Source organism: Enoplosus armatus, chromosome 20 (genome assembly GCF_043641665.1).
Source record: "Enoplosus armatus isolate fEnoArm2 chromosome 20, fEnoArm2.hap1, whole genome shotgun sequence".
Taxonomy (NCBI): Eukaryota; Metazoa; Chordata; class Actinopteri; order Centrarchiformes; family Enoplosidae; genus Enoplosus; species Enoplosus armatus.
The window spans coordinates 7,461,699-7,489,565 of NC_092199.1; the positions used below are offsets into that span (position 1 = coordinate 7,461,699).

A 27,867-nucleotide genomic window follows, 5' to 3' on the forward strand; every position below is an offset into this window, starting at 1 on the left:
CTAAATACGTTTTTTAAAAGCTTCATAAGCTAATTTACATATTTTTTGTGTGACTAAATTGCTTGCGAGCAATCTAGATATTTATTTTGATTGTTAGGTTAGCTTAGGTTTAGCTAACGTTTGCTAGTTTACGTTATGGATGTTTTACGTCCAACTCTCATAAACATAAATGGAAGAATATACCGAAGGAATATCATTAAGGAGGAACATTATGAGGAAGAAGAAGATTTATCTTACATGGGACCACCAGGTAAGTTGATCCCTGTCCTTGTCAGCTAACGTTAGTTTACACATGTGTATGAACTCCCAGACAACGCTGACAGGTGTAGCCACATTTTCTTAAAAGAGAAACCGATAATATATTAGTCTATTTGTGGTTTACAATGTTTAGAGAGTGACGACCTTGCAGCAGATGAAACCTGTGATACCCACTTCATTGAACAGACTGAGAAAGGATACCGCTGCGCCATTGATGTCCCAAGTGTTCTTTACAAGTGAGTTATCTACAAAATGCACGTTAGGATTATTGTGCATCTTCCCCGTCTTAAAAAGCATATAAGGGGGTTTTGCTTTGTTTGCTCGATTGTTCTACAGATACATCATTGGGAAAAAAGGGGAGACACGCAGACGTCTGGAGTTTGACACAAAAACATCTATCAGCATCCCAAAACAAGGAGTAGAGGGACAGATTGGTGAGGATTAAGAGCATCCTAAGACAGGTTAGAGAGCACTCTCTGGAACAAAAGATTATCTCTCAACTTTCCTCCTTTTGCCTGACAGTTATCACAGGTTCCCAAAAAGCTGCAGTCTCATCTGCAGTCACACGAGTTGAGGTCCTTGTTGAGAGTTTCCGGAAAAAGCAGCCTTTCACACACTTCCTATCTTTCCCACTGAATGATGCCAAAATTCAAGAAGGATTCCTGAGATTTAAAGATGAGGTGTTGCAGCAGTGTTCACAGGTACTGTCGAAGGAAATGTAAATATGAGTGGGGATGATGAGGGGCAGTGGTGGCCATGTATTAATCAAGATCAGCACATTATATGTATAATTATATCTATCTGTGATGTGATGTGCAGGATCATGGAGTCGAGGGAAGCATCTTTCAGAACCCCTCGAAGCTTCACCTGACAATCGGCACCCTGGCTCTGTTAAATGACATGGAAGTGAGGAAAGCATGTGCACACCTCCAAGAGTGTCAACGCTTCATCAGGTAGGGCCCAAACAATGTTGTTGTACCATGCTTTTAATTTTTACGTATACACTGCCTTGCTTCTGTAAATACTCAATACGGCAGAAAATAGTCCCCAACAAATACAATGTTTACTCCTGTTTGAGTCACATACTACACCATCTGTTTTAAGAAATTATGTAGCCTTTGTTTTTTAAAATGAAAATATACATTTTGTGACCTTCGGACCTCTTCGGTAATAATGAATGGACTCCGGGCTGATCGCCACAGAGGCTGGGCAAGTTGTCGTTGTACCTTTTTTAAAGGTCAGATTGGATTAGATTTGATGTCTGAAACACATTAAACATTAAGTAAAATCTAAAGGCAATCCTTAATTTTATATCTGATGTGCCAGGTGAGTCATTGCAATCTGCTTTTTACTGTCTGCCATCAGGGACATCACAGAAGGAAAACCTCTGGCATTGGAGGTGACAGGTATAGAGTACATGAATGATGACCCAGCCATGGTAGACGTCCTTTATGCCAAAGTCAATGTGAAAGACAAATCTGACAAGTAAGTGGATCAGTAACAAATCCTGTGAAAAACACAAAATTGACTCCTCACAATTTGAAAGTGTTTATTCTGCTGGAATCTCTGGAAGTTTTTCACAATGTTTCTTTAATATTGCTCCTCTTCAGGTTGCAGGTGATTGCGGACCGGCTGGTGGAGCACTTTGTCTCAGCAGGGCTGATGGTCAGAGAGTGGGACAGAGTGAAGCTGCACGGCACTGTGATGAACACTCTGTTCAGAAAGGACTCCACAGGTAAAGACATTACCTACACATGACAGGCTAACCAGCAAATGTGCCTGTAGCTTGTGGAAAAACAAAGTTATTGACCTGCTGTGATCACATTGGAAGCTCCTGAACTTGTTTGCCAATGTCCCCTCATTATCTTTTGGCTTAGACCTGAGCTGCATTGACGACAAAGCTGAAGCTTGAACAATTACAACAACAAATTCCTAAAGATAGGCATCAGGCAGCTAGTTCTCTGTTTGGCCACAGCTCTGTTTACGTGCACCAAGCAGCGTGTTTTCCAAGTACTCTGACAATGGCTTCATTCATTTTGGCCATGGATAAAGTCCAGCCCCAGTTCTCAAATTTGTACTGGACTGACCAACAACACAGCACAAGCGAGGGGCCGTGTCACTGCTGACAATGTTTGCCAGCATGTAGATGAATCCTATTAAAATTCAGTGTTTTTTCTTCCCCCTAGTCGCTGTTTCTAAACTAATCTCACAAACTAAATGACCTTGATGGCAACCTCACTGTTGCCAACTGCAGCAGCACGTAAACATGTTTATTTGATCAGGAGATGATTTATCTGTATTTTTGTGTTCTGTGTTACGTTGCTCGGCTTGTCTTTTACAACTTGTATTTTTTTCTAGTTGAAGACACGGGCGGCCCTGGAAGACAAAGTGAAAGGGAGGCTTTTGATGCCAGAAACATATTAAAGGTTAGGAAATGTACTCCTGTATGCCCTTTCAAATGCTGCTGAATTACAAACAGCCAGACTTGTGCTCGCTACTTGACTGCTGTTAATACCAGATGACAATTCCAGATGAAGATTTTGAAATAGTTTGTAGCTACAGGCCAGATTAAAAACAAAAATGTAGGCCTGCTTTAAAAACTCTGCTGTATACACTGACAATCAAACACCCTTAAACACCCTTATTTATTTTTTATTTTTCTCTTATTATTTATAAGAGAAATGAGGAATGTTTAACTAAAATATATGTATATATTTAACTAAATCTTGATTGCTCTATTTAGGCACCTGATGCAACACTGTCTGCGCATTCAACATACTGTGTATAGGTTTTTCAACTGTGGCTGACATTTCCACTGCATTTTGAGTCCCATTGGGACACGAGAGCTGTCCAATTAATAGGTCTTAAAATAGAGAGATTTAGGTCTTGGGGGGGCACCCTAGCACCACTCTAACATGCACAGAGGATAATCGGGTTAATTTGGGGGCTGACTCACTCCTATACCGACAACCGCAAAAGGTGTTATGATTTCAGGCTGCAACTAAATGATTATGTTCCCAGACCAGCTGCGGTATGTAATTCAGACGGTAACCCACCATATCTACTTAGAAGTCAGTTATGGTCGCCCCAGTTTCAAATCACAAACGAAACATCTACATCTGCCTTTTTCACAGCAGACATTTTGACTTGTTACTCTGTTCTGTTCAAGTGTCCCAGTGACTGAAAACTGAAGCAGCTAAATTGAATTCAGCCATCATTAATTGTGTTATTTACCTGTGCTTTTCCTACTGTGACATGTCAAAATGTCTTCTGTGAAAAAGGCCAGTTTTTTTTGTGTGTGACCGGCAACATTATATTACATGAAACATTGCATATAAATGTGGGAAACATGTAGGCGTCTGTCAGACATGTAGACAATTCTGGGACAGTTGTGAGACAAATGTTGTTTGCTGTAGGTTCCTAAATGGACTGATCACGAGCCAGTTAGATCCTGGTCCTTGAGGACTTATTTCCAATAACATAAAAAGACTGAATCATGAATAATTTAATTTTACTTTTAGTTTTATCAGTGCTGGCTCAAGATTTGCTAAAAAATAGGGTGCTAGAAATCAATTAGCTGGTGGAAAGATTAAGAGCACCCTGCATAAGAGTATATTGATTAAACTGGCTATTTAGGGGAACAGAAATACGCCTGGATAGCTCAAAGCGGAGAGTTTAGATTTCTGTGTTTAGAAACACAGAGGTAGACTGTAAAATCTTCCAGGTGCAGTTTTTCTTTTGTGAGTGACAACTGAAATGTGACACTGCAGATAAAAAAGCTCACCTTCCTCTCCTCTCTGGTGCAGAGAAGGTCTTTGTTTGAATAACAAAATCCTTGATTTTTCTTTTTCTATGAAAATGACACGAGGGTGCCTACCAAATGCTCAGTAGCTCGTAACCATGGTAACACCATGCTTGTGAGTGACAGCTTATCTTCTTTTCTAGTAGGGTCAACTTTTTAAACACAGTGCTGACTTTTTCTGAATAAATTAGGGGTTAGACTGCTTTGTTATTAGGAACGTGAATTGAATTTAATGCAAAATGTTTTGTATCTGTCTAATCTAATTTATTTATCTATTATGATGAAGTTTTGTAATATGGAAGTTTTTATTTCATTATTTTGCTGTTTTCATTACAGAAATTTGGTGCTCATCGTTTTGGAGAGTTTGAGTTGAACAATGCCCTGTTGTCCCAGAGATATTCGACAGACTGTACGGGTTACTACACCTCTGCAGGGACCATCAACTTCTCATGAGCTTCAACTGGGCTGAGCATATTCTGAGGTGGGAAATTAATAATGAAGAAAGTTTCTAGCTGAGCAGATCATTGAAGCAGTCTTGTGGGTCTTGTCCAGTAGGTGGCAGCATAGGGTTTTATTTTTTATTGCCAGTGACTTGCCAAATTCTTTGTTTTCTAAAACCCCTTGGGAACAGTTTATGCAGAAAAATAAAATGATCAGAGTGCAGAATGATTGAAATTTCAGACTAAAGCTCATTCAAAAGATGAAACATGCATGCAAAATCACTCTGAAATGCTCTAGGTAGTCAAATTTCTGTTTTTGTACTTTAGTCTCCAGGCAATTGGCTCTCTTCAGGGAATCTGAGTCAAACAACATCAAAGTAAATGACAGGAAATACATTTTAATGGAACAAGCAATCAAAAGAAAACATGAAAAATTTCCATCAAAAACATCACTGTTTACCCTTAAATACTTTTGTCTTGATTTTGAAAATAGAAGGGGTTTACTTTTGCACGTTTGGGGACTTGTTGTTCACAATGGAAAGATTTTATTTTGGCTGTGAGTCACAGTAGAATAATGTTACTTTGCCTGTTCTCTTTCACAAGTAGATGATTGACTTTGTGCATATAATTAGATGTTAAAGATATAAAGTCAGATAAGAGTTGGGCTTTAGACCATTCTTGGGTCAGGATTGGGTTTTAACACAGTGTCATTCTGAGATACTTGTACTTTAGTATTTCCATTTGAATTGATTTGATACTTTATACCTACACTTTACTACATTTTAGAGGCAAATATTGTACTAATATTGTATTAAGATTTTACATACAAAACATGGGATTAACTCATATTATAAGGTGTTCTGTCATAGGTTAAACTACCAGACAGTAAAATGCTGCTTACACATGAATGAAGTTAACAATAACTCAAAAATATAATACATTTAATAATACAACACTTTGCATATAATTATTACTTTTGAAACTAGGACTGTTACTGCTAATACTACTACTACTTCGGTACATGTCATATACTGTATGTTCAGCCTGGACATACTGGCAGTCAGTATTAATGCCAGTATCCTCCTGCTGATCAACATTTACTAGCAGATTGTGAGACTTAAACATTTATACATAAAGTATACAATGAAAAGTCGTAATAATAGTTTCGAAATAAGTTGTGTGCCAAACTAAAAAACTTTTCATAGCTGTCGAAACATTCCAAGTTTCACCCTGATCTGGTCTCATCCACTCACTGCTGGAAGTCAGAAACAACTATTACCCATTTCCTTTAATCTCACTGCCTCATGAATGTGTTAATGCGTCACTGACATGATTTATTACACTAGTCTGGGTTTTTTTTTCCCTCCATCTTTTTTATCAGTGCCCCTCCCACACGAACCACAACCTTGCTCCCACTCCCGTCTGTCGAGTGTGGCGGTGAATACAGACATCGGACACAGAGACCGGGCCGCTTGCTCTTGCCATCAGAGCTTTTCTCCCCTCAGCTGGCGATGCTCTCTGCTTGGCATGCAGGAGGGCAGCCAAAAGTTACACTATGGAAACTGGGGGTGCTTTTTGTTTGTCAGCTCTGCCATCCCGTGCTGTCCACCCTCCCATTTCAGTAGTGGTGTGACTTCTTTTTTTTCCTGTTCTCGTTGAGCCATGTCAACAGACGCCATTAGATAGGGACATGCAAATTTCGCCATCGGAAAACAGCCAGCCGAGCCGTCCGTGCATTGACTGTGGCACTGTCTGGGCATAAAATATATCTTTTCAGACCCAGGAAAGGGGCCTAATTAGCCACTCCCTGTCTCCTGAGAGCATGCTTGTTAGTGGGTCAGGAGTACACATCCAGCATAACGCCACTTTCAGGTAACAGTTACAGTGAGGATTCTGGGAATTGCCAATACTATTGCACATACGCACACAGTGGAGGGAGAGAGTGAAGATGATTCGCAAGTTAATGAAATTCATCGAGACTGTGCATCCTTGTTTCTTTTGGCAGGGACATGATTAAGGATGCGTCGGGCAGATGTCCACAGTAATGATGGTACTGAAAACACATGTGAAGCAACATACGTCATCCGCCCACAGAGTCACACACTGAAGACAAATTTAATGTCAGAAAATAGTGACAAATGGGTAACATGTATGCCCTCCAATTTAGCATTTATAAACTCTATACAAACATTTAATAAATGGTTTATAATAGTATCATTTAGTAGTGTTATTAGTGTACAGTATTTGGTGACAATTATAACTTCTCCTATGAGGACATATTTTATGTTATTTTATTCATTATCTGTTTATAATAAACATATATATTTAGTCTACACCTACATTATAGTGTGTTATAGCTCATTTCTTTAATGTTTATATACTGCTTAGCAATGCTAAATAGGGGCAGAGCAAAAGGGGACACCTTTGAATCACCTGTTTAGTCCGTCTAACAGACTAAAATCCAAAGATTATTGGAAGATAATGCGTACTGATTTTGACTCAACAAACTCATGCTGCTACGCATGTCTGTGTGGGTGAGCTTGCTCACGCACTGCCCGACATACATACTTTTTTCTGTCCCTGCCACATCTCTCACCCTAATTAGTCAGCTCTGCGCTTCCTGCTGCGGGAACTTCCAACGTGACCCTTGAGATTTCGAGACTAGCATGTGTCCCTTTCAGTAAGTCGGATAAATGAGACCTCAGTGTCTGGTTATGTTACCGCGGACCTGTTTCCTCTGTGGATCTGCATCCTTATTTCTGAGGATCTGAGGAGACGCAGGAGCTGGGTTTTAATTAAAATGTTAAATAGTTTAGTTGTCTTTGCGGGCATGTGTGCATGTGCTTGTTTACATGCATTGATGAGTCATAGGCTGGTTCGCTACACCCACTGAAAACTAGCCTTTGCAATGTAAAAACTTATTTTCCAATTCATTTACTTTTTTGCCCATGTAGAAAGGAAAAGCTTTGATTTTAAAAAGAAAGAAAGCAAAGCAATCACTCAGATGACTCCATAACACTCCAAAAACTTACATTGAATCTTTCAGAAATGAGAATTCATATCATGTTTGGTAAAGTCTTGTGTTATCTCAGTATTGTTTAGGCTTCTATCCAATTTGCATATTTAATTTCATGCCAGTTTTCAAAGTAGCCTTTTTTTTTATGCAAAGGCTGTTTGAAATAGGTCTTACTTGATCAATGTCAGACTTTTTTTTTTTTTTTTTAGCATTTTTTGGGTTTTGATATTCAGAGCCGCACTATGCAATTTTTCATAGTGTAATTAGAAATTAAGCTTTCTCTCGGGAGGGCTGGTGCTAACATCTGCTGAGGGGAAAAAAAGATGATGTTTGACAGACGTGACCTTTTAATGCTGTAGATATGTTTGATTTGCATGCTCGGAGTAACTACTAACACACATGAAATCGATCAAGCTCCTAATCACTTTTGAAGGTCATGCTAAGTTTTACCTGTGTGCCTTTTTTTTTTAAAGCATGGATGTTGATCAGGTTTAACACAGCGATGCATAGAATATTTTATATCCAATTAACTGAGAGGATGAACTTGACAGCAAGGTAGCACCAAGATGACATTTCAGTCGGTAGCCTCATGCTCCTGGTGTCATGTTTTCCCCTTAACAAGCTTGAATCCTAAGATTGCTTTAAGAAGGTCTTTTGATTGATCAAACACGTCTATCGACGAGAAATTACAAAGGTGCTCTATATATGATCCTGCTAGACAAAGCCGAGGAATCCTTCAAATTGGATATCGTTAGCAGTGAAATATGACAGCGCGCCTCCCTTTGATTGTTCTCTTATGTTGGATGTGACTCTCTCTTAGTGTCATCGCCGTTTGAATTTCACACTAATCACTCTGTCACTAATGGGCACAAGCGGCCTTGACGGACAGCCAAGGCTAGAGTTTTTGAAATGTCTAATCTGTGTCCCCCGTGAGAAGGCAGGTGATCCCTGCAGCAGCTCTTTATCATTCAAAGTGCTGAGTCTGGAGGCTGCCTGCAGCTGTCCACGTCTGTTTAATGCTGGAAGCATTCGTACAGGGAGGAGAGGCTCAAAGCTGAGTGTGTTTGAACAGCAGGTAGTCATTCAGAGCTGCTGTTTACTTTATGTACACCTTGCACAATAAGACCTATAAATAAATAGAGCTGCAGCACATTTTCATTATCGATTTAATCTCTGTTACTTTTTTTTTGGATAATTGTTTAATCTATAAAATGTCAGAAAATACTGAAAAATACAGTTTAGCAGAACCCAAGGTGATGTCAAGGTGATGATTTATAATTACATAAAACAGAAAAGCAAAAAATACAAACATTTGAGAAGCTGGAACTTGTGAATGTTTGGCATTTTTGCTTAATAAATTACTTAAATGTTTAACCGTTTCTTTAAACGATTTGGTGATCGAGTACATCAAATACTAACCCTTACCCAACTTATTTCAAAAAATGTAAATTCATTTTGGACATTAAAGCAGCATTAATTGATTTCTTTTTGTCTGCTTGGGCACAGAACAAGCTGTAAACACATCATTGACTAATTATCACCTTACAACAGTTGCCTGTTTCCACATACGGCAGACAAGGAGCAACATTAGTGTTCATTTGGAGTCTGTTTCTGGCCACCTGACAAGTCTAATACTCACTCTTCTTTTAGCTGTTTTTGGTCTCCTGAGGGAAATATCTGGCTCTTTAGCTGCTAAATGCTCCACTATGTTCACCAGCTAGTCGCTAACTGTGTCAGTTTATTGTTTGGTGGGTTTATTAGAACTATTTTTTGACTGCTGCAGCTTGAAATGACGCTGATGGGAGACGGTAACAAAACAGTTAAGTTGCGATCACTACAAGCAATCACTTTCTTGCCACAATAGCTATTTAATCCACAGGGGCTTCTTTTTGCTGTATTATTGGTGCAGATATTTTTGGGGCACCTTTTCACCTTTATTGTACAGAGTGAGGGTGAAGAGGCAGACAGGGAATTGGGGGAAGATAGACATGCAACAAAGGTGGAGTCGAACCGGCAACCTTGTGGTTATTTGGCATTGATTGATTATAAAAATATCGATTAGTGCAGCTTTAAAGTATAAATGATGATGGTGATGATTTATCAGATTTTTGTTGATTAATGGTCTGTTCATTGACGAATTGTTTCAGCATCGAAGGCGAAGGATGCTCACAGCGTGATCGATTCAGCTCTAATATGCAGAAGTTAACATTCACTGCTGTAAACTCTCTCTATATCGGAGGCTATAAATTATTAAAGAAATCCTCCTTCTAACTTCTATTCGAATGTTTTATCCGTCCTCTCTAAAGTGTTGCAGAGTGAAATCCCTTCATGCAGAACGTTTCTTATTGGTGGGATGTAGAGAGGGGATTTGTCATTTATAGTAGTTGGTATAAGCTTGATAACACAGGCTGAAAATAAATCATCTACTGAGACTGAAGATGTCAAGAGTTCAGCATATTAGTCAGCTTCTGTCTATTGTGTGCATTTAATTGAAAAAGGTGCTGCACTCTCTTCCAGCCCTGCTGCAGCTGCCTGCAATGCAAAACAGCAGCTACAGTGCTTTCCTGGCAAAGGCAAACTGCTGTCAGACTACTCTCAACTAACTTTGCACTTTTAATAGCTGTGTGACCCAGTTTGAATCCAATTGAATTAGATCTATACGCGTTTATAGCAGCTCCACTTACAGCTGTAAGTCACTTGAGATTACTTATTAAATGCCTCCCGATGTGGTTTATTCTCCGCTCAACTTTCAAAATAACTTCCTTTGATGGTTCTCCTGTCCAGGAACTTGCTTTCAGGCTACATCTTTTTTCATGTGCACTTTACAGTGGCAGCACCGCTCACAGGCGGTAACTGCCTCACAAACAAGCATCAGTCGTGGCTGTAGAAGAAATGCAGTAGTAGAATTTGTTTGTTTAATTGTGTTCATTTTATGCTTTAAAATCCTTTTTGCCCATTTTGTAACATTAACATTTAAAGGTAATTCATAACATAATTGCATATGCACATGTCTAAGTGCGAGGGGGAGTAGAAAATAAAACCACAATAGAGAAAGTAATACTTTCTTTAAGCTCCCTATCCTCATGGGTCCATGTCCCGTATTAGTCCCCTTCCCCATTTCTCAAGAGTTCCTATGTACAGACTTGTTCTTAAAAGTAACAACATATGAACTGAACATACACAAGTACACAGTCAATTACAAAACAGAATATAAAGGCAGTAATAATTATTATTATTATTAATCTGTATGCCTGCCTCAGAATCTGTATACTAATACATATACGCATACTGAAGGGGTAGCTGTGTATTGATGGAAATGTTATGAAGAAAGTAAACATCATTACATACTGTATGTGATGTGATGCAGCACACAAAGCTTAACACACTTAACATTATAAATAAAGTCTTGTATGAGTGTTTCTCTAGTTTGTCTTTGCCTTAATATCTTGTTTACAAAAATGAAAATGTAAAATATTTTCTAACCTGTCTAGTCATTATGTGGGCATTGTCATATAAACTGCTTGTACTGAATGTCATCTTGACTTCAGTAGTAGATTATTGGATTAGTTGACAGAACAGAAATCGATTAATCGTTTTAGCCATTTATCATGCAAAAATGTCAAACATTCACTTGTTCCAGCTTCTCAAATGTGAGGATTTGCTGCCTCTTTTTGTTTGTTGTGTCATTGTAAATTGAACATCTTTCGGATTGGGACTGTTGCAATCATGATGTCGTCACCTTGGACTTTGGGAAGTAGTGATGGACATTTTATCTTGCTAAATAAAAAATGACATCATCAACAGAGACATGGTAGAAAAATGAATGAAAATAAACATCAGTTGCAGCCCTGGAGTGCTTTAAAGGTCAAATATTGATCACTGATTATGTGTTGCAGGTCATCGATGAACATGACAGCAGGATGGAAAGTGTTCAGTGGGGCTGGCTGATGAAGAAACTCTCAGTTGACAGTAAAGCACTGCAGGGAAACGACTTTCCATCAGATGATGAACATGAAAGTACAACAAAGTGTTGTTGCATCTTTGCTGAAAAATCTTTTTTGTTTTGTTTTCCTTCTCGGTGGCAGGAGGTGCGACATTTTAATGTTCTGTTTAAATCTGGCAGGAATAAATAAATGTGTAAAGCATCCACCCTTAGCCTGTTGCAATTAATTGTTGTGCACCAGGAATTCCTGAAGCGATCCTTACGGAGTTGTTACATCATGTGAGAATATGTGCAGCCACGATAAGCAGCGAAGCACGTGTCGGGCCTTATGAGCTCTTTGTAAGACAGAGAAGGGATGTGCTGTGTTTACATTTGTAGACAGCAAATATTTACAGATAAGCAACCCTTCAAATTTAGCTGCTTGCAGTCTTGTCTGATGATATTCAAATGAAGCTTTCCTCCCCTCAACTCCTTTTGTGTAAACTGAGTATGCTTGGTGAACAGGATAGATACGTTTTATCAGCATCTGCCTGGAGAGGAACAGGGGGAACTGATGGCATCAGTTAATCTCTTTACGATTAAAGGCACTCTTCCACAGCGTGACTCTGATATGTAGAAGGAGATGTTAAACAAGTTCCATGTTTAAAATGTAAGAGGCTGCACGTCACGTCGAAGTTTTGGTCAAATCAACTCAAACATTAATCCTGAAGCAATCATTAGGGGACTGTTGTATCATGTAACAATATGTATACACTCGACAAGGACATAAAAACATGTCAGCTCAAACATTAAAGCCCACTTTGATGGAAATTCTGCTCTCTTAAAGGCTGTTAAAGCAGGAATTTGTCTCATGAATCAGGATTAGCGATTTTAGGCATTTCAATCCTGGTTCCATATTTCTCGTTTGTTAAGTGATTCAAGGTGTGGTGTAATGCCCACTGACACTGTTGACCAGTCAGAGCTTCGTTGGCAGGATTAAGAATGGGGAAGTCTTCTAGAAAGCGATGTTGTTGAGAGTGGACTTACAGAAATAACAACTCTTACATTGTGTGAGAAAAACATTAACCGTCCCGAGCTACAGTAGCTTCAACTGAAAATGATGTTACCGGGACGGATACGTCACTCGGTACTGATTCGTTAATTCAGTCTGATTATCTATTTGGCTATTCACAACCTAGCAAATATAGTTCAAGTTGAAACCTTAGTTCTGTTGTTATACGACAAATAACAGTTAAGACCAAACCTGCATCAGTTTTCTTTTTTCAACTCTCAAAACATTATGGAAGACCTCTTAACCTCCAATAAAATGATAAAGGTAGAAGAAAGTGCCACCATTGGTTTTTCATTCCCCTATTGACCTAATTTTGTGTTCTTCTGATTGGATTTTTTTTTTTCAAAGGCAGCTGAGGTTATTCACCACTGTCATCATCCCTCCATTGAGAGGCACAAGGCTGTTACCGCTGCATTTGAAGACGTGGAGGGGCCAGATCACAGCTGAAATTCTTAATCTGGTATAGAGACATTGATCTCCGACTGAGAATTCAATCTGATCAGTGAAGCACAAACAAGCTAGAAAATCACATGTACCACATGTACTGAAAGTATAAAAATTGGCTTCCTGTGATTACTAGCCCTTCGGGGCTCCTGATCGCTGTACCTAAAACTTACCATTTTGAGAGATGAACCTTTCCAAGCTTTCATCAACATGTTTTCCCATTTGCTGTTGCTGTTCTTGCACATGTTGGATTTCCCTCAGGAGACTTCCTCCGCCACAGTCCAGAGACAGGCTTCCCAATAACACCTCAGCTCTCAAACAATCTTTAAAAGCTAATGGTGCAAAGCAGAACACAGTCTTTAAATGCATCTGAGCGAACCAGTTCAGCGGCGTGACCATTAATCTGCAGCCCGTTCATCCTGATCATGACATGACTGATGGCGACCTCTTGATTAACACATCATGTCCAGCACCTCATAGTGTTTACGTGCACAGCTGGCTGACGCTGCGGGACATTTCTCCTGCTGCCCTTGCCTCCCCATTCTTGGGTCTCAGCACACTCAGGAAAGCCTGCGTTTGCCACATCAACCATTTTGATGCCAGTGTCAAGAGTTAGTTCGGCCAGCTAAGCAGCATCCCGGGAATGTGATCCTGCCCCTGGCCGCTTCGCCTCGGCCAATATTAGTAACCTTAAACTCAAATGAATCTGAGCAGAGCGCTGGATTATGTTTATCTTCATGGGGATGAAATAGAGAGGAAGGGAGCGAGGGCATGGAGAGTTTAGGGAGCAGCAGGAATAACGTGGGTGCTTAAATTGATGTGCAGGTACAGCAAAACTCTGCAGGTCACGGATTCCTGAAGGAAAAGTAGCATCACAGCAGCAGCTAGAATATATCACATATTTAACCTCTTCAGTCACACAGATCCATCCTTACATTATACTGTTACGCTGATTTACAGGGAAAGACATGCATAAGACATCTAGAGTTTTACGTTCAATGCAGCGCTTAAGTAATACAAAATGGGGTGTTATTTTTGGAGAGAAGTGAAGGATGAAATGGTTACTTTGGTTATAATTGCCTCTTTACTACAATTCAGCAGCCAATATAGATCATACAAACATTAACACAATGCAAGCGAGTTGATTTTAATATTTTTGTGTATACAGTAGCAAGTAATATTGGTGTTCCCTGAGTGAAAGACATTGACCTACACCTTCCATAAAAATCTCAAAGGATTCATCAAGATATGGCAACCACCAGTTGTATATGTATGTGTATCTGTGTATACAATATCTATGCACTGTGTTGTGTTTGTGATACAGGAAATAGTAGCCTAATGGGCATTTTTCTGTCAGTTCATAGTTCAATTAATCAAGAAAATAATCAGCAGCTTCTGCTTTTGGATTGACTGAAATAAAGTCTTTAAAAGACATTGGAACCTCAAATAAAAAGATTAAATAAAAATAGTTGTCGAGTGTTGGATTTGATCATTTCACTCTACGTCATCCCAAACTAATTCACATAATAAAAGCCGCTCATTTATCAAGTTTAGACCACAGAAGCAGTTGCAGGTACTTGTATATGAAAGACACCTTACAGACACAGAGTCGCTCTAACACACTCTCCCCCCGTGCTGTTAATGAACAAATTAAGAATGAAATGGAGCTAATTTTAGGCTAAATTTAACCTCATTTACTCCGAGGCCACTCGGGAGTCCCTAAGTGACCCTCAGCAATCCACGGAGCCCAGTTTTAGCACCACCGCCTTATGGTATTAGCTAAATCGCAGCAATTTCTCACTTTATTGTTTAACTGAGTCACTCATTTCACTGTCTTACTCTGCAGTAGAACTCATAACAGAGCCATAAATATTAGACAGACACTTGCCTTTCCCCCCAAAAAAACATTTTAATACAATAAATAAAGTCTGATTGATCATCAGTACAACAATAAACATCTGTTCCACTTTGTATGATTCATTTGGATGTGTGTGTGTGTGTGTGTGTGTGTGTAGTGTGTGTAGTGTGTGTGTGTGTGTGTGTGTGTGGGCTGCTTAGAAACACAAAAAAAGACACTGAAATAATGAAACCAAGTAAGCAGAAATAAATGATTAGTGCAGGATCTGATCTCTCCTTTAACTCTCTCCCCCCCCCCCCTCCTCTCTCTCTCCCTCTCCTCCTCCTCCTCCTCTCTCTCATTTCCATTCAGTCTGTTGAAGCAGCAGCAGCAGCAGCAGCAGCAGTCTTGTATGTGGATCCTTGGCAAGAGGACATCAGCAGCAGCAGCAGCAGCAGCAGGAGATACATCCCAGACCAAACTGCCTGAGCAACATGGTCGTTGTGAGAATCGTCGCTTGCCTGTGCCTGCTGGTGGGCTTCTCGCTCCAGGTGGACGTGAAAAGTGGGAAAGAGGCAGCAAAAGCTGGGAATTTCATGGAAGATGAGCAATGGCTGTCAACCATCTCCCAGTACAGCCGTAAGATCAAACACTGGAATCGCTTCAGAGACGTGAGTGGTGTTATTCAGTGTAATTACACAGGCGTGTTGTCGGTATCTGATCTCACGGCGCTTGAGATGCTGTCTGTGGAGGTAACGCGGGCTTGTCTTCTCAGGTGATTTTGCGCACAGTTCACTGTCGCTCTGAAGTGCAGATACGCGCAGTATTTGCAGTTTGTGCAGAAGAAATGCATGAAAGATGGATATATTACACATGACAGTGTGTTCAAAGATTGTAGGTCCAAATAACTGCGTGCCCGTGCTCGTCATGAAATGATTGATAAATTAAATCTTTTTTTATTGGCAAGGTGCCTTATTCCTTATTTTCTCATGATATTTAATTAATTGACAGCCCCTTTGGATTGCTACTGTTTTATAATGTATCTTCATGGTTGAATTAACTCTTTTATCTATGGACCTTCTTCTATCAGAGTGAATATAAATACAACTCAGAGGAAATCTATGACATTAGCCCAAGTCTCAAAAGCCATTTCCAAGCTCCTTCTGGGTTACTGTGATACTGCGAACACTGTCTGTATTTGCTGATCAATACCCATTGATCCTGCCATATTGCACATGAAATGTAGGGCGCTCAGTCAGGAGGCGTCCAGAGCTTTCAGACCGAAAAAAGCCACACAGCAAGACATCAACTGTGTATTCCCTAAATCACAAATATCAAGTGTAAGGGAACAAACATTTCTTATTCCCTTGTTGATCTGTTGTCCAGACTTCATTCTGGGCTCTAAAGGGGCCGCTTTGTTTATCCTGGTCTGCCATGCCAGGAGAGCTATTCACCAGAGATGGACAATAAATTAATTTATCAAATTACAAACAGTATGAATCTCCTATTATATTCCTCTATGAATGAATCTCCTATTATATTATTATTATATTTAGTTCACGCTTCTCAAATGGGAGCATTTGCTGCTTTTCTTTGTCATATATGATAGTAAACTGAATATCTTTGGGCATTTTTTTTACATTTCATAGATTAACCAATTAATCAAGAAGATAATCAGCAGATTTATTTGAACATGAAACTAATCAGGAAATTCAACTTGATGAATCAAGGTTATGCACAATCAATAGCTACCTCAGTGTAAACAGAATAGCAAATGCACCAATCCAGGTCTAACAACGTGAGAAATTATTTTTTCTCTCGTTCCATTAAACTGTTAAATGCCAAGGAGTCTGCTGATCATCAGTCTTCCATTTAATGTTGATGGGTGATGACGGGGATCTTGTTTTAACTGTTGAGGATTGGCTGGGATGATTATGGCTGGATGTGCACCAGGTATTATGTTATGCCGTCACTAATGTATATTGTTTTATGTGAGCTTGTGTGGAGCCTTTTGGCATATGTTTGTACATATTTTTGGATTCTGTGTTTCAACTGGCAGCAAGACAAATTTCCCCTCTGGGATGATGAAGTTAAAGTTGAGCTGAATCCAACTTTTTCCTGCCCAATTCCGACACCTCAACTCAGACTATCTGCGGATACTGAGTACTGATCTGATACCAGTGCTTTTTTCCCCCTGCATTTTAAAGTCTGTATACCTCACTGCACTCAATTCAACTATGGATACATTTTTATGTAAGGTGATATGAGACACTGAGTGGGCGTCCTGACTGAATGAATGTAACTGAACTGATTTTTATGCAACATATGACATAGAAAACGTGAGACTGTCACATCATGGCCGATACATGGCATCGATGCTGATACTATTGTATCGATGCATCTCTAATAGCCAAATCTGTACTGGTATACATAGTTCTTTCATCTCATGGTATATACCGTCATATCACACTACCCCAGTCCATTTTAAAAGTCTATTATCTTTATGTGGCCATTGCCTAATTAATCAGGGAAAACATATCAGAAGTGAGCCAACACAAGAAAGCATGTGCACTTATATGCACTCAGTTACACTCAGGGTTATAATGTTAGTGTTTAGAGAAATGTTGATTCAACTTTATGGCCATTTTGGATGCTGATATTTGTGGCGCTTTTGTATTGTATTGTGTTATACTATTTATGGCTGGTTCTAACATTTAAAAACATTAGAGCCTCTCGTTTTCTCCCGTCAGTATCCAGAAAACACGACACCAGCAGGAGATATGTGGGCGATGGGGAGACAGCGAGCATGGTAAGAGGTCAGGAGGTTGTGGCTGTGTCAGGTGTGGCTCATTGGTACAGTGGTGACAACTCCCTGGTACCAAAAGACAGAAAGCATGGCATGAATCAGGATGTGAGGGTTCTCTGAGGAGGAGTCGGTTAGCAACGGCTCAGATCCAAGCCTCTGCCTTGACGACCGGGCCAGTCGTTTGATCTCATTGCTGAAAAATATCACCTCGGACAGATAGTCTTATCGATGTCAGCCAGATACCAGCCGTATTAATTTGGGCCATGCTTGGTGGCGTCAAGGAATGTGTCCCACTGCCCTGGACCCCCGAGGGCCCAGTGAGAATTTGTAATTGAATTGCAAATTTGTGCTCTCATGCAAGTTCTAGTATTATCTTTGCTGGTTTTTTGAGTGGTTTGCCTCACCTGTCTGTTTGGATCGGTGTTTAACTGACAAAGGGGCATGAACTTGGAGGGATGGGGCCTTTCTATGGGGGGTTTATGGCAGCATGTACACCCACACATGTCCTGAGAAGATTTATATGAATTTTTTAGAAGCATCTGGATTCTGAATTTGACACATGCAAAATGTTGGAGGAAATCTTCACCTCATGTAATTCACACCACCGCAAAAAAGGTATTGCATGATATAGTGTGACACTGTAATAAACACTGATTATACAGTGCTTATTAATTAATCTAGTAATCGATTAGTTCGATTACTAGATTAATTGTTTAAAACATGAGAAGAATTGAGCTCAAGGTGACATGTTAAAATGCTTGTTTTTTCCAGTCCAAAACCAAAACATATTGAATATACAATGATATTGCATAATAATCAACTCAATAATCAATCAAGCAATGATTAATCAATTATAAGAATTCTAAATGGCTTCTTCTGGATCTACTGTGGCTTGTATATGGTTTGTACGTTGCTTTGGATAAAAGTGTCTGCCAAATGTAAAACTAAATGTGAATGTAAAAATCTGATTCCTTGATTGACAAACTGATTAATCAATTAACTAATCGAATAATCAACTCATCATTTCACCACGTGTGTCTGACTTTTTCTTGTTTTATTGTTGAACTTTGAATCCCAGTGGATTAATTAGGCGTCTCTGCAACTGATCATGAGAGAAAGTCTCTTAAATGTCAAAGCGAAAACAAATTTGTTCATCAGTTTCATTAAAGTTTGATTAATCTGCTGTGATTCCAATTTGTAAAACCATGAAAGATGAAAAAGTCACAGTTGGGGGAGTGGATACTTTTTATAGTGTATATGAGTCAAATGTGTGTAGTGGTATGTAGTCAAGACCTTGAAGGGTATTCTTTGGTATTCAGACTAAAGATTAGTTCAGTAAATACATAATTAAAGTGAAGTAACCACATCAACAAATTTATGAGTGAGGTAGCACAAATCACATTTCATAAAAAGCAAGGATACTTTTCAGCAAAAGCCTTGTTAACTATATTTTGGCAGTCATATTGGATTGTTTACAAGACCTTGTCCATTGCTGTTAGATGGAAACAGTAAGATTCAAGTTTGTCATGACCTCGTGACTTCCTGACACTTACCTCCGGTCAGCATTAAGATTGCTTTAATTTGATTAAATGCTAAAGTGCTATGGTGTTTGCAAATGTGTTTTGAGAAGATCTGCTTTGTGATTTTTTTTATTATTCTTTTTTTCAGTTTAATTTTCTGATTGGACCATTTATTTATTTCTATGTTACAGAATTAGTTCAACATTTTGTAAAATGTCTTGCCAAGAGTCAGATGAAGTAGTAAGCTAAATACGGCGCTAGAGCTAGCAGATGATTAGCTTAGCCTAAAGACTGGCTAGCTAGCTAACTTTTCTCTGTCCAAAGTGCAAAAATACACCAACCAGCATCTCTAAAGCTCACTAAGTAACATGTATCTCATTTGTTTAATCCGTACACAAACAGAAGTGTGTAAACATGAAGTTGTGAGCTACATGCTGCAACTATTTCTTGACTACCATCCTTGTGGTCACTAAGCTAACTGCCTCCTGGCTTTAGTGCTAGCTACATAGCCTACCTTGCATACAGACATGACAGTGGTGTTGATTTTGTCATCTAAGTCTCGACAAGAAAGCAAATTAACATATTTCCAAAAATGTTGAACCTTTCAGGTGTAAAATGTGATTTTGTTTTGTAGTTCTGGAGCTATTTTATTTTAGCATCTTGCTTTGGTTTGAAAGAAGAGGTGCACAACTTGATCATGAGCGGCTAGTGGTCGTGTAGATCTGGTTCATTGTCAATCAAACTGGTTTAGATAGGCTAGCAAGGGGAAGGTTTGTTATTTGTGCCCTTGCTTATTCCTGCCTGTCCATGTGAATCTCATCAAAAGAAATCAAGGCAATGTCGAACCACAGCACATGAGGAGACGTGATACTATAGAGGGCACAGGCTGCTCACATACGGCTATTATCTGCTTTACTGGGCAGGGAGATACACCATCTGAAATGTGAAAGGTTCATATTTGTTTACGAGCTGTCTTGGCAAACAGGTGGTGTGAAAACAGCAAGCAGGAATATTCATACTACATCTAAACAGGATGTAAAAAAAACCCACCATGTGGGCTTTATAAAACAGCGATGGCGCTTTGATTGATCTGGACCGATCTAGCACCATGATGAAGAAATGCTGAAAGGAAGAACAATAAGACCAACAGCTGCAGAGGCAGGAGGTGTCAGTATAATCCACAGCAGGTTACAGCGTGTTATACAAGCTCCATTATGACTGGCATCACTGTTGAAGCTGTAATCATGACACACTGCAAATGTCAAGACATCAAATCTCCCTATATAGATTCCTCCGCATTCACGTTTGCACAGAATTCACCCACGCAAAGCAGGCCAACACGTTACAAATGTCCACAAATGAAGCCTGGCTGTAATTAGCTGATTGAATCTCCTTGAATGAGCTCATCAAAACTTTGACTATGTATTTTTTTCTCCCCAATACAAGCTCCACTTTGCATTCTGGTGCGTTTGGATGGATCTGCTTAGTGGTGGCTCAAGCCACCACTCATGTGAACAATACTGTGCTGTTCATTCACGGCCAGATTCTCCCATCTCTCTGAGCGGTGCAAAGAGGGAACTCATTAAGGAGCTGTGCACTCTTTCAGCCAACCACAGAGGGCTGTGTAAGGTTTGCACCTGCTCTACTGCCAGCTACATTTTTAATGAGGGAAAATTGCTACATCTTTTCCAGGTAAATGGCTCCTCGGCTCCTTTGGTTGTTAAGATTAGCACAGAGTGAGGCAAAAATACGAGTGATCATTAGCCTTATTGGTGCTTATTACTTAATTTAATTTAGGACAGTGATAAATGCAATAATTAGATTACAATGAGTGGTTCTTTAAATTTTAACCAAGCCTCTCAGTGTGCCCAAATCTACATCTTCAATATTCATGAAAGAATATATGAAGAACAGGAGAAAGAGATAATAACTGCAATGTCTTATACACTGTACATGTATGAGCTTCTGGGCTGCAACTAATGATTATTTTTAATATTGATTGATGGATTGTTTTAATTATATAACGTATAAAAAGTCTACAGCCACACTAGTGGCTCTGTGAGGCTCTACTTTGAGAAAAATGACAATGCTAACATGTTATAATCTGTAATGTTTACCATGTTCACCATCTTAGTTTAGCGTGTTAGCATGCTAACATTTGCTAGTTAGCACTAAACACAAAGTAGTGCTGAGGCTGATGGGAATGTAATTAGTTTTGCAGGTATTTGGTCATAAACCAAATTATCTCTGTGCCAAGTTTCACGACAATCTATCCAATAGTTAAGATGTTTGTTAGCATGCTGACGTTAGCATTTAGCTCAAAGCACTACTGTGTATAAGTATAGTCTTGTTGACTGACTAATGGATCAGTCGTTTCAGCACACTTCAGCCACAGTGACGTATTCCTTTATATGGTAAACACATATATAAGGACAGCAAGAAGGTTGGATTAACTAATTGAGCTCTAATAAGCAACCGTATGCATCAACCAACTATGGATCAGAGTCGTTATTTGTCCGTGCTGCTGTGAATGAGGTGATAGCGATGGCCCGATGACTGATCCTACATCAACCTAGCTCCTCTGTGAGAGCCCCTAGATAAATGCGAGACCAGGGTTCACTCTGTTTTTCAGCTGAACATGATGTTGTTGCATCCTAAGTGACTCTGAGCTCCTTTACTTAGCTCAAAGACACGCTGCCAGCTGTGGGTTTTTCTGCTCCTGTCATCAACCTCAGCTATTTATTAGCCTCCCACAGGACTTATGCTCTAGTGCTAACAACCAGTGTAATTACGGATATGAAAAATTAGAAAAATTGGAGCAAGAGGACAGTATGCAATTGTGGAAAATGTGATAATGAGGCCTATTTCCAATTAAACGTGAATGGCAGTGCGGGGGTTGAAAATTAGGATGGAAGAAACATAACAGTTAAATTAGCTAATAGTTTATTTCTTCTGCTGTGTGAATCTGAAGATCACACTATCAAATCAACTGTCTGTGGAAATCTTCTCGTTACACACTAAAGAGATCAAAATGGCAGAAGTGGTGGAAAGAGACGCTTTCTTGTCCTCTTGTCATTACCATGCATGTCTTTTACTGGATGTGAATGTGGAGGGGGGGGGGTTTGCCGCGAGTGTTTGGACTGCTCAGATACGATTCACAGTGGAAACAGAGAAGAAAGGAGATCCTGTTGGCTTCCCAACACAAGCGTGGGTGACTCCTAATTGAGTGGAGAGGCTGTTTTGTGTTGTTGCTCCTGTGGAAAAGCTCCACTCGCCGGAAAGCAATTCACGCTTTGCAAAAAAAAAGAAAAAGAAAAGCAACACTGAAAGAAGCTCAACGGCTGTCTTGAACAGCAGGAAGGGTTTTTCATGAGCAAAGCCATGTTCCACAGCTTGTCCAAATATACAAAATCCCTTTCCTTTCTATGTGCGAGGAAGCTACTTGTAGTGATAGGACAGCACATGTAGATTAATGTGTTTCATAATGGAGCCTGGCTGCTCCTACTACATCAGTGTATTAACACACACACACACCAGCAGCAATGACGGCCTGAATTCCATCTTTTTTAGCCGTTAACTTTTCTGTGAGTCGCTGAAATGTCGGACTGAATAATTAGCTGTTCCAAGGTTCTTCTTCTGGCTCTATTGTTCATGCATTATTTATAGTGGCATCTGCCTGAGAGTTGTCTCTGTACTGGTGAAGCTCCTCTATGCCTTGCTGCAGGCACAGCGATAAATGCTGCCACTCTGCTTGTGTGTCTGTCTTCATTCATGGCTGGCATGGTGGCACACCCAGCTCTCAATGAATGATCGAGCTTATTAACAAACAAACAGAACTATATCATCGCTTACTAGGAGTCAATAATGGAAACGAGTAGAACGTTGTTTTTTTTATTGTTTACAGGATCCTGTTTTTCTTCTGTCAGTGTGGTTGATAGACATTAACAGTTGCTTGTATTTGCATAAAAGTGAAATAACTAAAAAGCAAGACTAAGAGTCGACAGCCACACTGGTGGTGCTATGCTGTACTTAGACACAGCAGTGCTTTGAGCTAAATGCTAAAAATAGCATGCTAATTGATGCTATGCTATGTTTAAAAGGTATAATGTTTACTATATTCACCATATTAGTTAAGCATGTTAGCATGTTAACATTTGCTAATTAGCACTAAACACAAAGAACAGCTGAGGCTGAATGTCATTAGTTTTGCAGGTATTTGGGCATAAATCTGTATTGGACACGTCTATAAAACAGTCAGGGGATCAACAAAGTTAGGAACTATGAATGTTTGTACAAAATTTCATGGCTATACATTTAATAGTTGTTATATATAGATGTTTCAGTCTGAACCAAAGTGCTGGACCAAACGACCGACCGGCCGGCATTACTATCCGTGGAGCCGCGCTGCTGGCATGGCTAAAAAACAAAAAGAGGAATATAAAATGCTGCAGAAATAAAAGGAAGATTGAAATTAAAATAAAAGGTTGGCCCAAAAGGATGATCACAAAGTACAAAGTTCATATTAATAAAACAAATCCTGTTTATCTTTGTAAAACACAGTATTTGATGTGAGTGGTAACAGACTCTGTAGATTCAGATAATTTTTGTTTTTTTAATTGACCCTTCTTCGGATTCCTGGTAAGATTTAGATTCACTACAACCAGCTGAGGCTCTTCCCTTAGAAATGCAGGTTGGTAAGATAAAATATAATAAATACCATTATAGACATAAGGAACTTGATGATAAGAAATCCACCTTTATTTATTGTCATTTAGAAATTCATCTGCCACTTGACAACAATGGCATCCTTATCTATTCATCTGCAATGACCTTTATTGTTATCACTCGCAGACACGAGGCAGAAACCCCAGTTTACACTTCACTGGGTAAACACAGTAGAACAGGCTTCACCTGCTGAAATCACTCTCCAGTAAGGGTGCAGTCATGGGACCTGTTATTTGAGTGGAAATTATTAAACCTGGAAAAAAAAACCCTGCAAACATAGCTGTGCATATATTAGCCAGGTGGAAATATATTTAGGCTGCAGAAAAGTGCTGTCCTGAATATATTCAGCTCTGCCTCAGGTGTTTTTATTTTTTATGTTTTTGATAGATGTGTGTTTGGGGCCTCCATTATTGTTTTGAGCTGTCTAGGACTGAGCTGCACTAAACACATGGTCTGAGCAAACACAGCCATATCGCTTATGTTCTGTTACAATAGGTGTAATAATGCAAGGTGCTCAGGTTCAACCTGGCATTGATAGATTCTTTGCTTTAGGCCACAAATCACTCACTGTTGAAACAGCAGGGCAAGTACTGTACAATTAGGCCAGACAGCTACAAAAACTTTGAGGACATGCTCTTGCCTGGGGAGAATCAGCCTCTTTTACTGTCTTCTGTATGTTTGATTTGAACGTCGGACGAGACGGGTGCCTGTTCGTCTTTGGCCCGGAGCTGCATATGGAGGAGCAGGGAGAGCCGAGCCTCCTCTCTGTAGTAACCGCCAGAGTGAGAGGGAGGTGTGAAGGACATGCTTGGAAGGGACTGTGATCCTGTCTGTATACAAGCTGTATTAGTATGTGTGGCATGTGGTGGATATATGTGTATGTTTGTGTGTGTGTGTGTGTGTGTGTGTGTGGGAGAGAGAGAGACAGAGACTGTTAATTTGTCGAGTTGGCAGGGTAATGGATACACACTACAAAGTCATATTGAAATGACCTTAATCGAGCAAGTCGTATATAAGGGATAGGGCGCAGAGCTAAAGCGCTAATAGCTTTTTTTCTCAGTTGAAAGAACCCGACAGAATCTCATTTATGCGTGATGTAGTCCTTCCTAAAGCCATAACGTGACATCTCAATGTGGCTCCCTGTTTTACTGTAATATCCCGCTGCCACTGCGGGAGATTAGCATTATCAGCAGCCACAACAGCCCAATTTGTTCTCATTGCCATGGCAGACGGGGGGAATTAAATGTAATCAGCCAGCTAGCATATTTAACTTAGCTACCCCCTGTGAGCTGTCTTATGCAGGTCCCTGCGGCATTTCAACTGGGATGGTTATCATCATTATCTTCTCTTAACCATGCTGCTGGTTTCTACACGCATGTGTCTGACAGTTGTAAAAGAGCTCTGCAGCTTCAAATGGACTTGTCATTGGAGTCTAATTAATTTAAACAGCAGGCGTAGCTGTTACATTTTTGGAAACAGCAAATACAATAATAATCACAGGCACAGATAGATGGCGGCAAAATGATATTGTAATCATAATTTTTTGGAGGTTTGCTGGACACACATGCTGTCAGTGCACTACAGCACGCTCAAATGGTTACACAGCTGCTCAGTACAACAAAAGTCTTTGCACAGGTTTTTGGCTACTGCAGACCAGCCCAGCTAAAGGAAAGGGCTGGCGTTATTTTGTGTTTTACTTATTGTCAGCAAAGCTAAGCTAAGATCAAAAGCAACAATGTGTTAGTCTGCCTCTCAATACTTCCCGACTTTCCTACCCTGTTGGTGGCACTCAGCCGCAAACCCATTGGTTTCTACTGAAGACGTAAGTCTTTAAAGACGAGTCGAGAAATAGTTTCATCTTAGTTTCTGCTTTCATCAGCAATGCACTAAAACAGCTGGGCACTGTAGTTTATAGGAAATGTTACTCAAACAGGAGTAAACACAGCATTTCTTTGGGGCCATTTTTAAATAAAGATAAATGGTGTGTTAGCCTTGCTCCAGATCTCTGATCGCATCTTTGATTTATTTGTTGATTTGAACAGTAGTTCTGCTGGTTGGAGAAACAATTCACCAATCAGAGCTTGGTAGGTGGGATTAAGAATGTGGATGTGATCATCCTGCATAGTTAGCTAGCCACCTCGCTACATCCCCGCTGCGTCCCCGCTGGAGGTTGTTGTGAGTCAATTTGCAGAACCGTTAAAGTGGCAGCGTTACTCACTCAACTCTCTCGACTATACTTAACATAACCTTGTATGAAACAGAAGCAAATATGAGTAGACAATCAGGTAAAAGTGGTTTTATACACCGTGGACTAAAGAAAGTATGTCAACCAAGCTAACAGTGACAATATCACTGAAAACATGATGAACAAAAGGATGTATTAGTTTAGATGATGGAATAGTGCGCCTCATTATTTGTACAGTTAATTGGGATCTACCACTACTACTAAGACTACAGATAAAAATGATAATGATAAGGATAATAATAAGTCAAGATACAAAAATAGCCACTAGGTAACATACAGAAAAACAAGTATATACAGTGACGAGTAAAATGAGTAAAGCAAACTGTGAAATCACTGTCATAATGCTTTACTTGTGTATGTGTTTGGACTTTTCTTTCTTGCTGTTTTTACACAGTATGAAGCAGACTTGAATGTGCTCTTAAAATGTCTGTTTAATCCCTGAGCATGTCCAAATCAATCACAACTCTGTAATGACAAATTCATGAAGATAGCTTGTATTTTTAAGTTATAAAACCTGCAAGGCTTGTTTTTTTCTCCAGGGCACTAAAGTCAGTTTGTTGGAGTCTATTGGAGTGGAATTTATTTTCTTAGCCTCCAACACATTCAGTATTGATTTAAGTTTCCTGCGTTGGGTAAGTATGCCAACACCAAACAAGATTTATGCTCATTCATATATTTATGTATGCTGATAACTTTTTGTGTTTGCAGATCAATACTGATGAGTCTAGCTACTACAAAGTGAAAATAGCACACTGGCTTCAGGTATTTTTGTTTCTGTGGAGCCACATGCTTCAGCTTGTCTCATTATGGGTTTTTTTCCCCTGCTACTATTGTATGCAGAAGCAGCGTGGCTCAGCACAGTAAAGACGGCCCCGCATAAACTGCGAGCTCCCTGGGGCATCTGTGTGGAGCTCAACCTGAAGGCTCGCCTCTTCTCTTTCTGCTTCTTTGTTTTGCAAATGTGTGTGTGTGGGGTGGTGCTGCTGCAGAGACTCCGCCGTTCCAGGGTTCTGCTTGGCTCAGCAGCAGGGTCCAAAAGAATCCATTTTTCTGCATTGGCGCCGTCCTCCTCCTCGCCAATTACTGCATCTCTCAGAGCATGCAATGCCTCGATTCAACTATGGAGTCTGCTACAGCAAAATTAGCCCGGCCATTGTTTGATGTGTCACTTCATCAGTGATTTGGAGACCACGGCCTAAAGGGCTCCTGAGAATGCAAAAGGTTCATTTCTGTGATGCAACTTCCTGAAATGTGGTCTTATTAGCCAAAGGCAACAGCTCAAAAAAAAAAAAGCAGCTCATCGTAAGAGTCTTAATGTTTTCAGACTCTTGTTTCAGGTTGAAAGGAGCCTCTTTTATGTTAACTACACATAAAGCAGCCTGTGACTTGATAGAAAGTGTCATTGCCAGTTCGTTAAATCATCTGCATTCTTAGGCAAGAGCCAAACTCCCCAGTCAGCCCGATTATTTCTGCATTTCAGCTCAGTGCAAATGTTTCAGATGGATGCACGCTTGACAGTCGGCTACTTCGTGGCTCGGGCAGAGAGACGTGCCCTTCAGTGTGCAGAGATGGCTGCAGATTGTGCTCCGTGCTGTACTGCATTGCAGGCAGGCGTCTTACCTTGTGAAACAACATGTGTCCTTCGCCTGCAGGCCCTCGAGCACTCCTGCTCAGATGATCAATTTGATCCAGCTCTGTGTTGCTGGGCTGCGACTTAATCCCATAATGCTCTGGTGTTCTGTTGCAATGGAGACACCCCCATTTTTCTCTGTGGGTTTCT

The 27,867-nt window shown here is 39.9% G+C and overlaps 2 protein-coding genes across 2 annotated transcripts in view; both read left to right on the forward strand.

Annotated features, from left to right (window-relative positions):
* Window positions 1–23: 23 nt before the first annotated feature.
* ascc1 (activating signal cointegrator 1 complex subunit 1) lies at window positions 24–11,654 on the forward strand. The gene is made up of 10 exons (XM_070926697.1): window positions 24–250; window positions 392–494; window positions 595–692; window positions 781–959; window positions 1,078–1,211; window positions 1,624–1,743; window positions 1,869–1,993; window positions 2,617–2,684; window positions 4,397–4,541; window positions 11,413–11,654. The coding sequence occupies exons 1-9, from the start codon at window positions 136–138 to the stop codon at window positions 4,511–4,513; spliced, it is 1,059 nt and encodes a 352-aa protein (XP_070782798.1). The 5' UTR covers window positions 24–135; the 3' UTR covers window positions 4,514–4,541; window positions 11,413–11,654.
* A 3,631-nt stretch (window positions 11,655–15,285) lies between these two features.
* LOC139303469 (testican-2-like) overlaps window positions 15,286–27,867 on the forward strand; it is a 36,405-nt gene continuing 23,823 nt past the window's right edge. The window contains exon 1 of the mRNA XM_070927302.1: window positions 15,286–15,462. Within this exon, the coding sequence (XP_070783403.1) occupies window positions 15,286–15,462 (177 nt within the window). The remainder of the gene's footprint in view (window positions 15,463–27,867) is intronic.

Coding starts and splice junctions, on each gene's coding strand:
- ascc1 (XM_070926697.1), top strand. CDS start 136: ATGGATGTTTTACGTCCAACTCTCATAAACATAAATGGAAGAATATAC. Junction 693..780: donor AGGAGTAGAGGGACAGATTG/GTGAGGATTAAG, acceptor TTTGCCTGACAG/TTATCACAGGTTCCCAAAAA. Junction 1,212..1,623: donor GAGTGTCAACGCTTCATCAG/GTAGGGCCCAAA, acceptor GTCTGCCATCAG/GGACATCACAGAAGGAAAAC.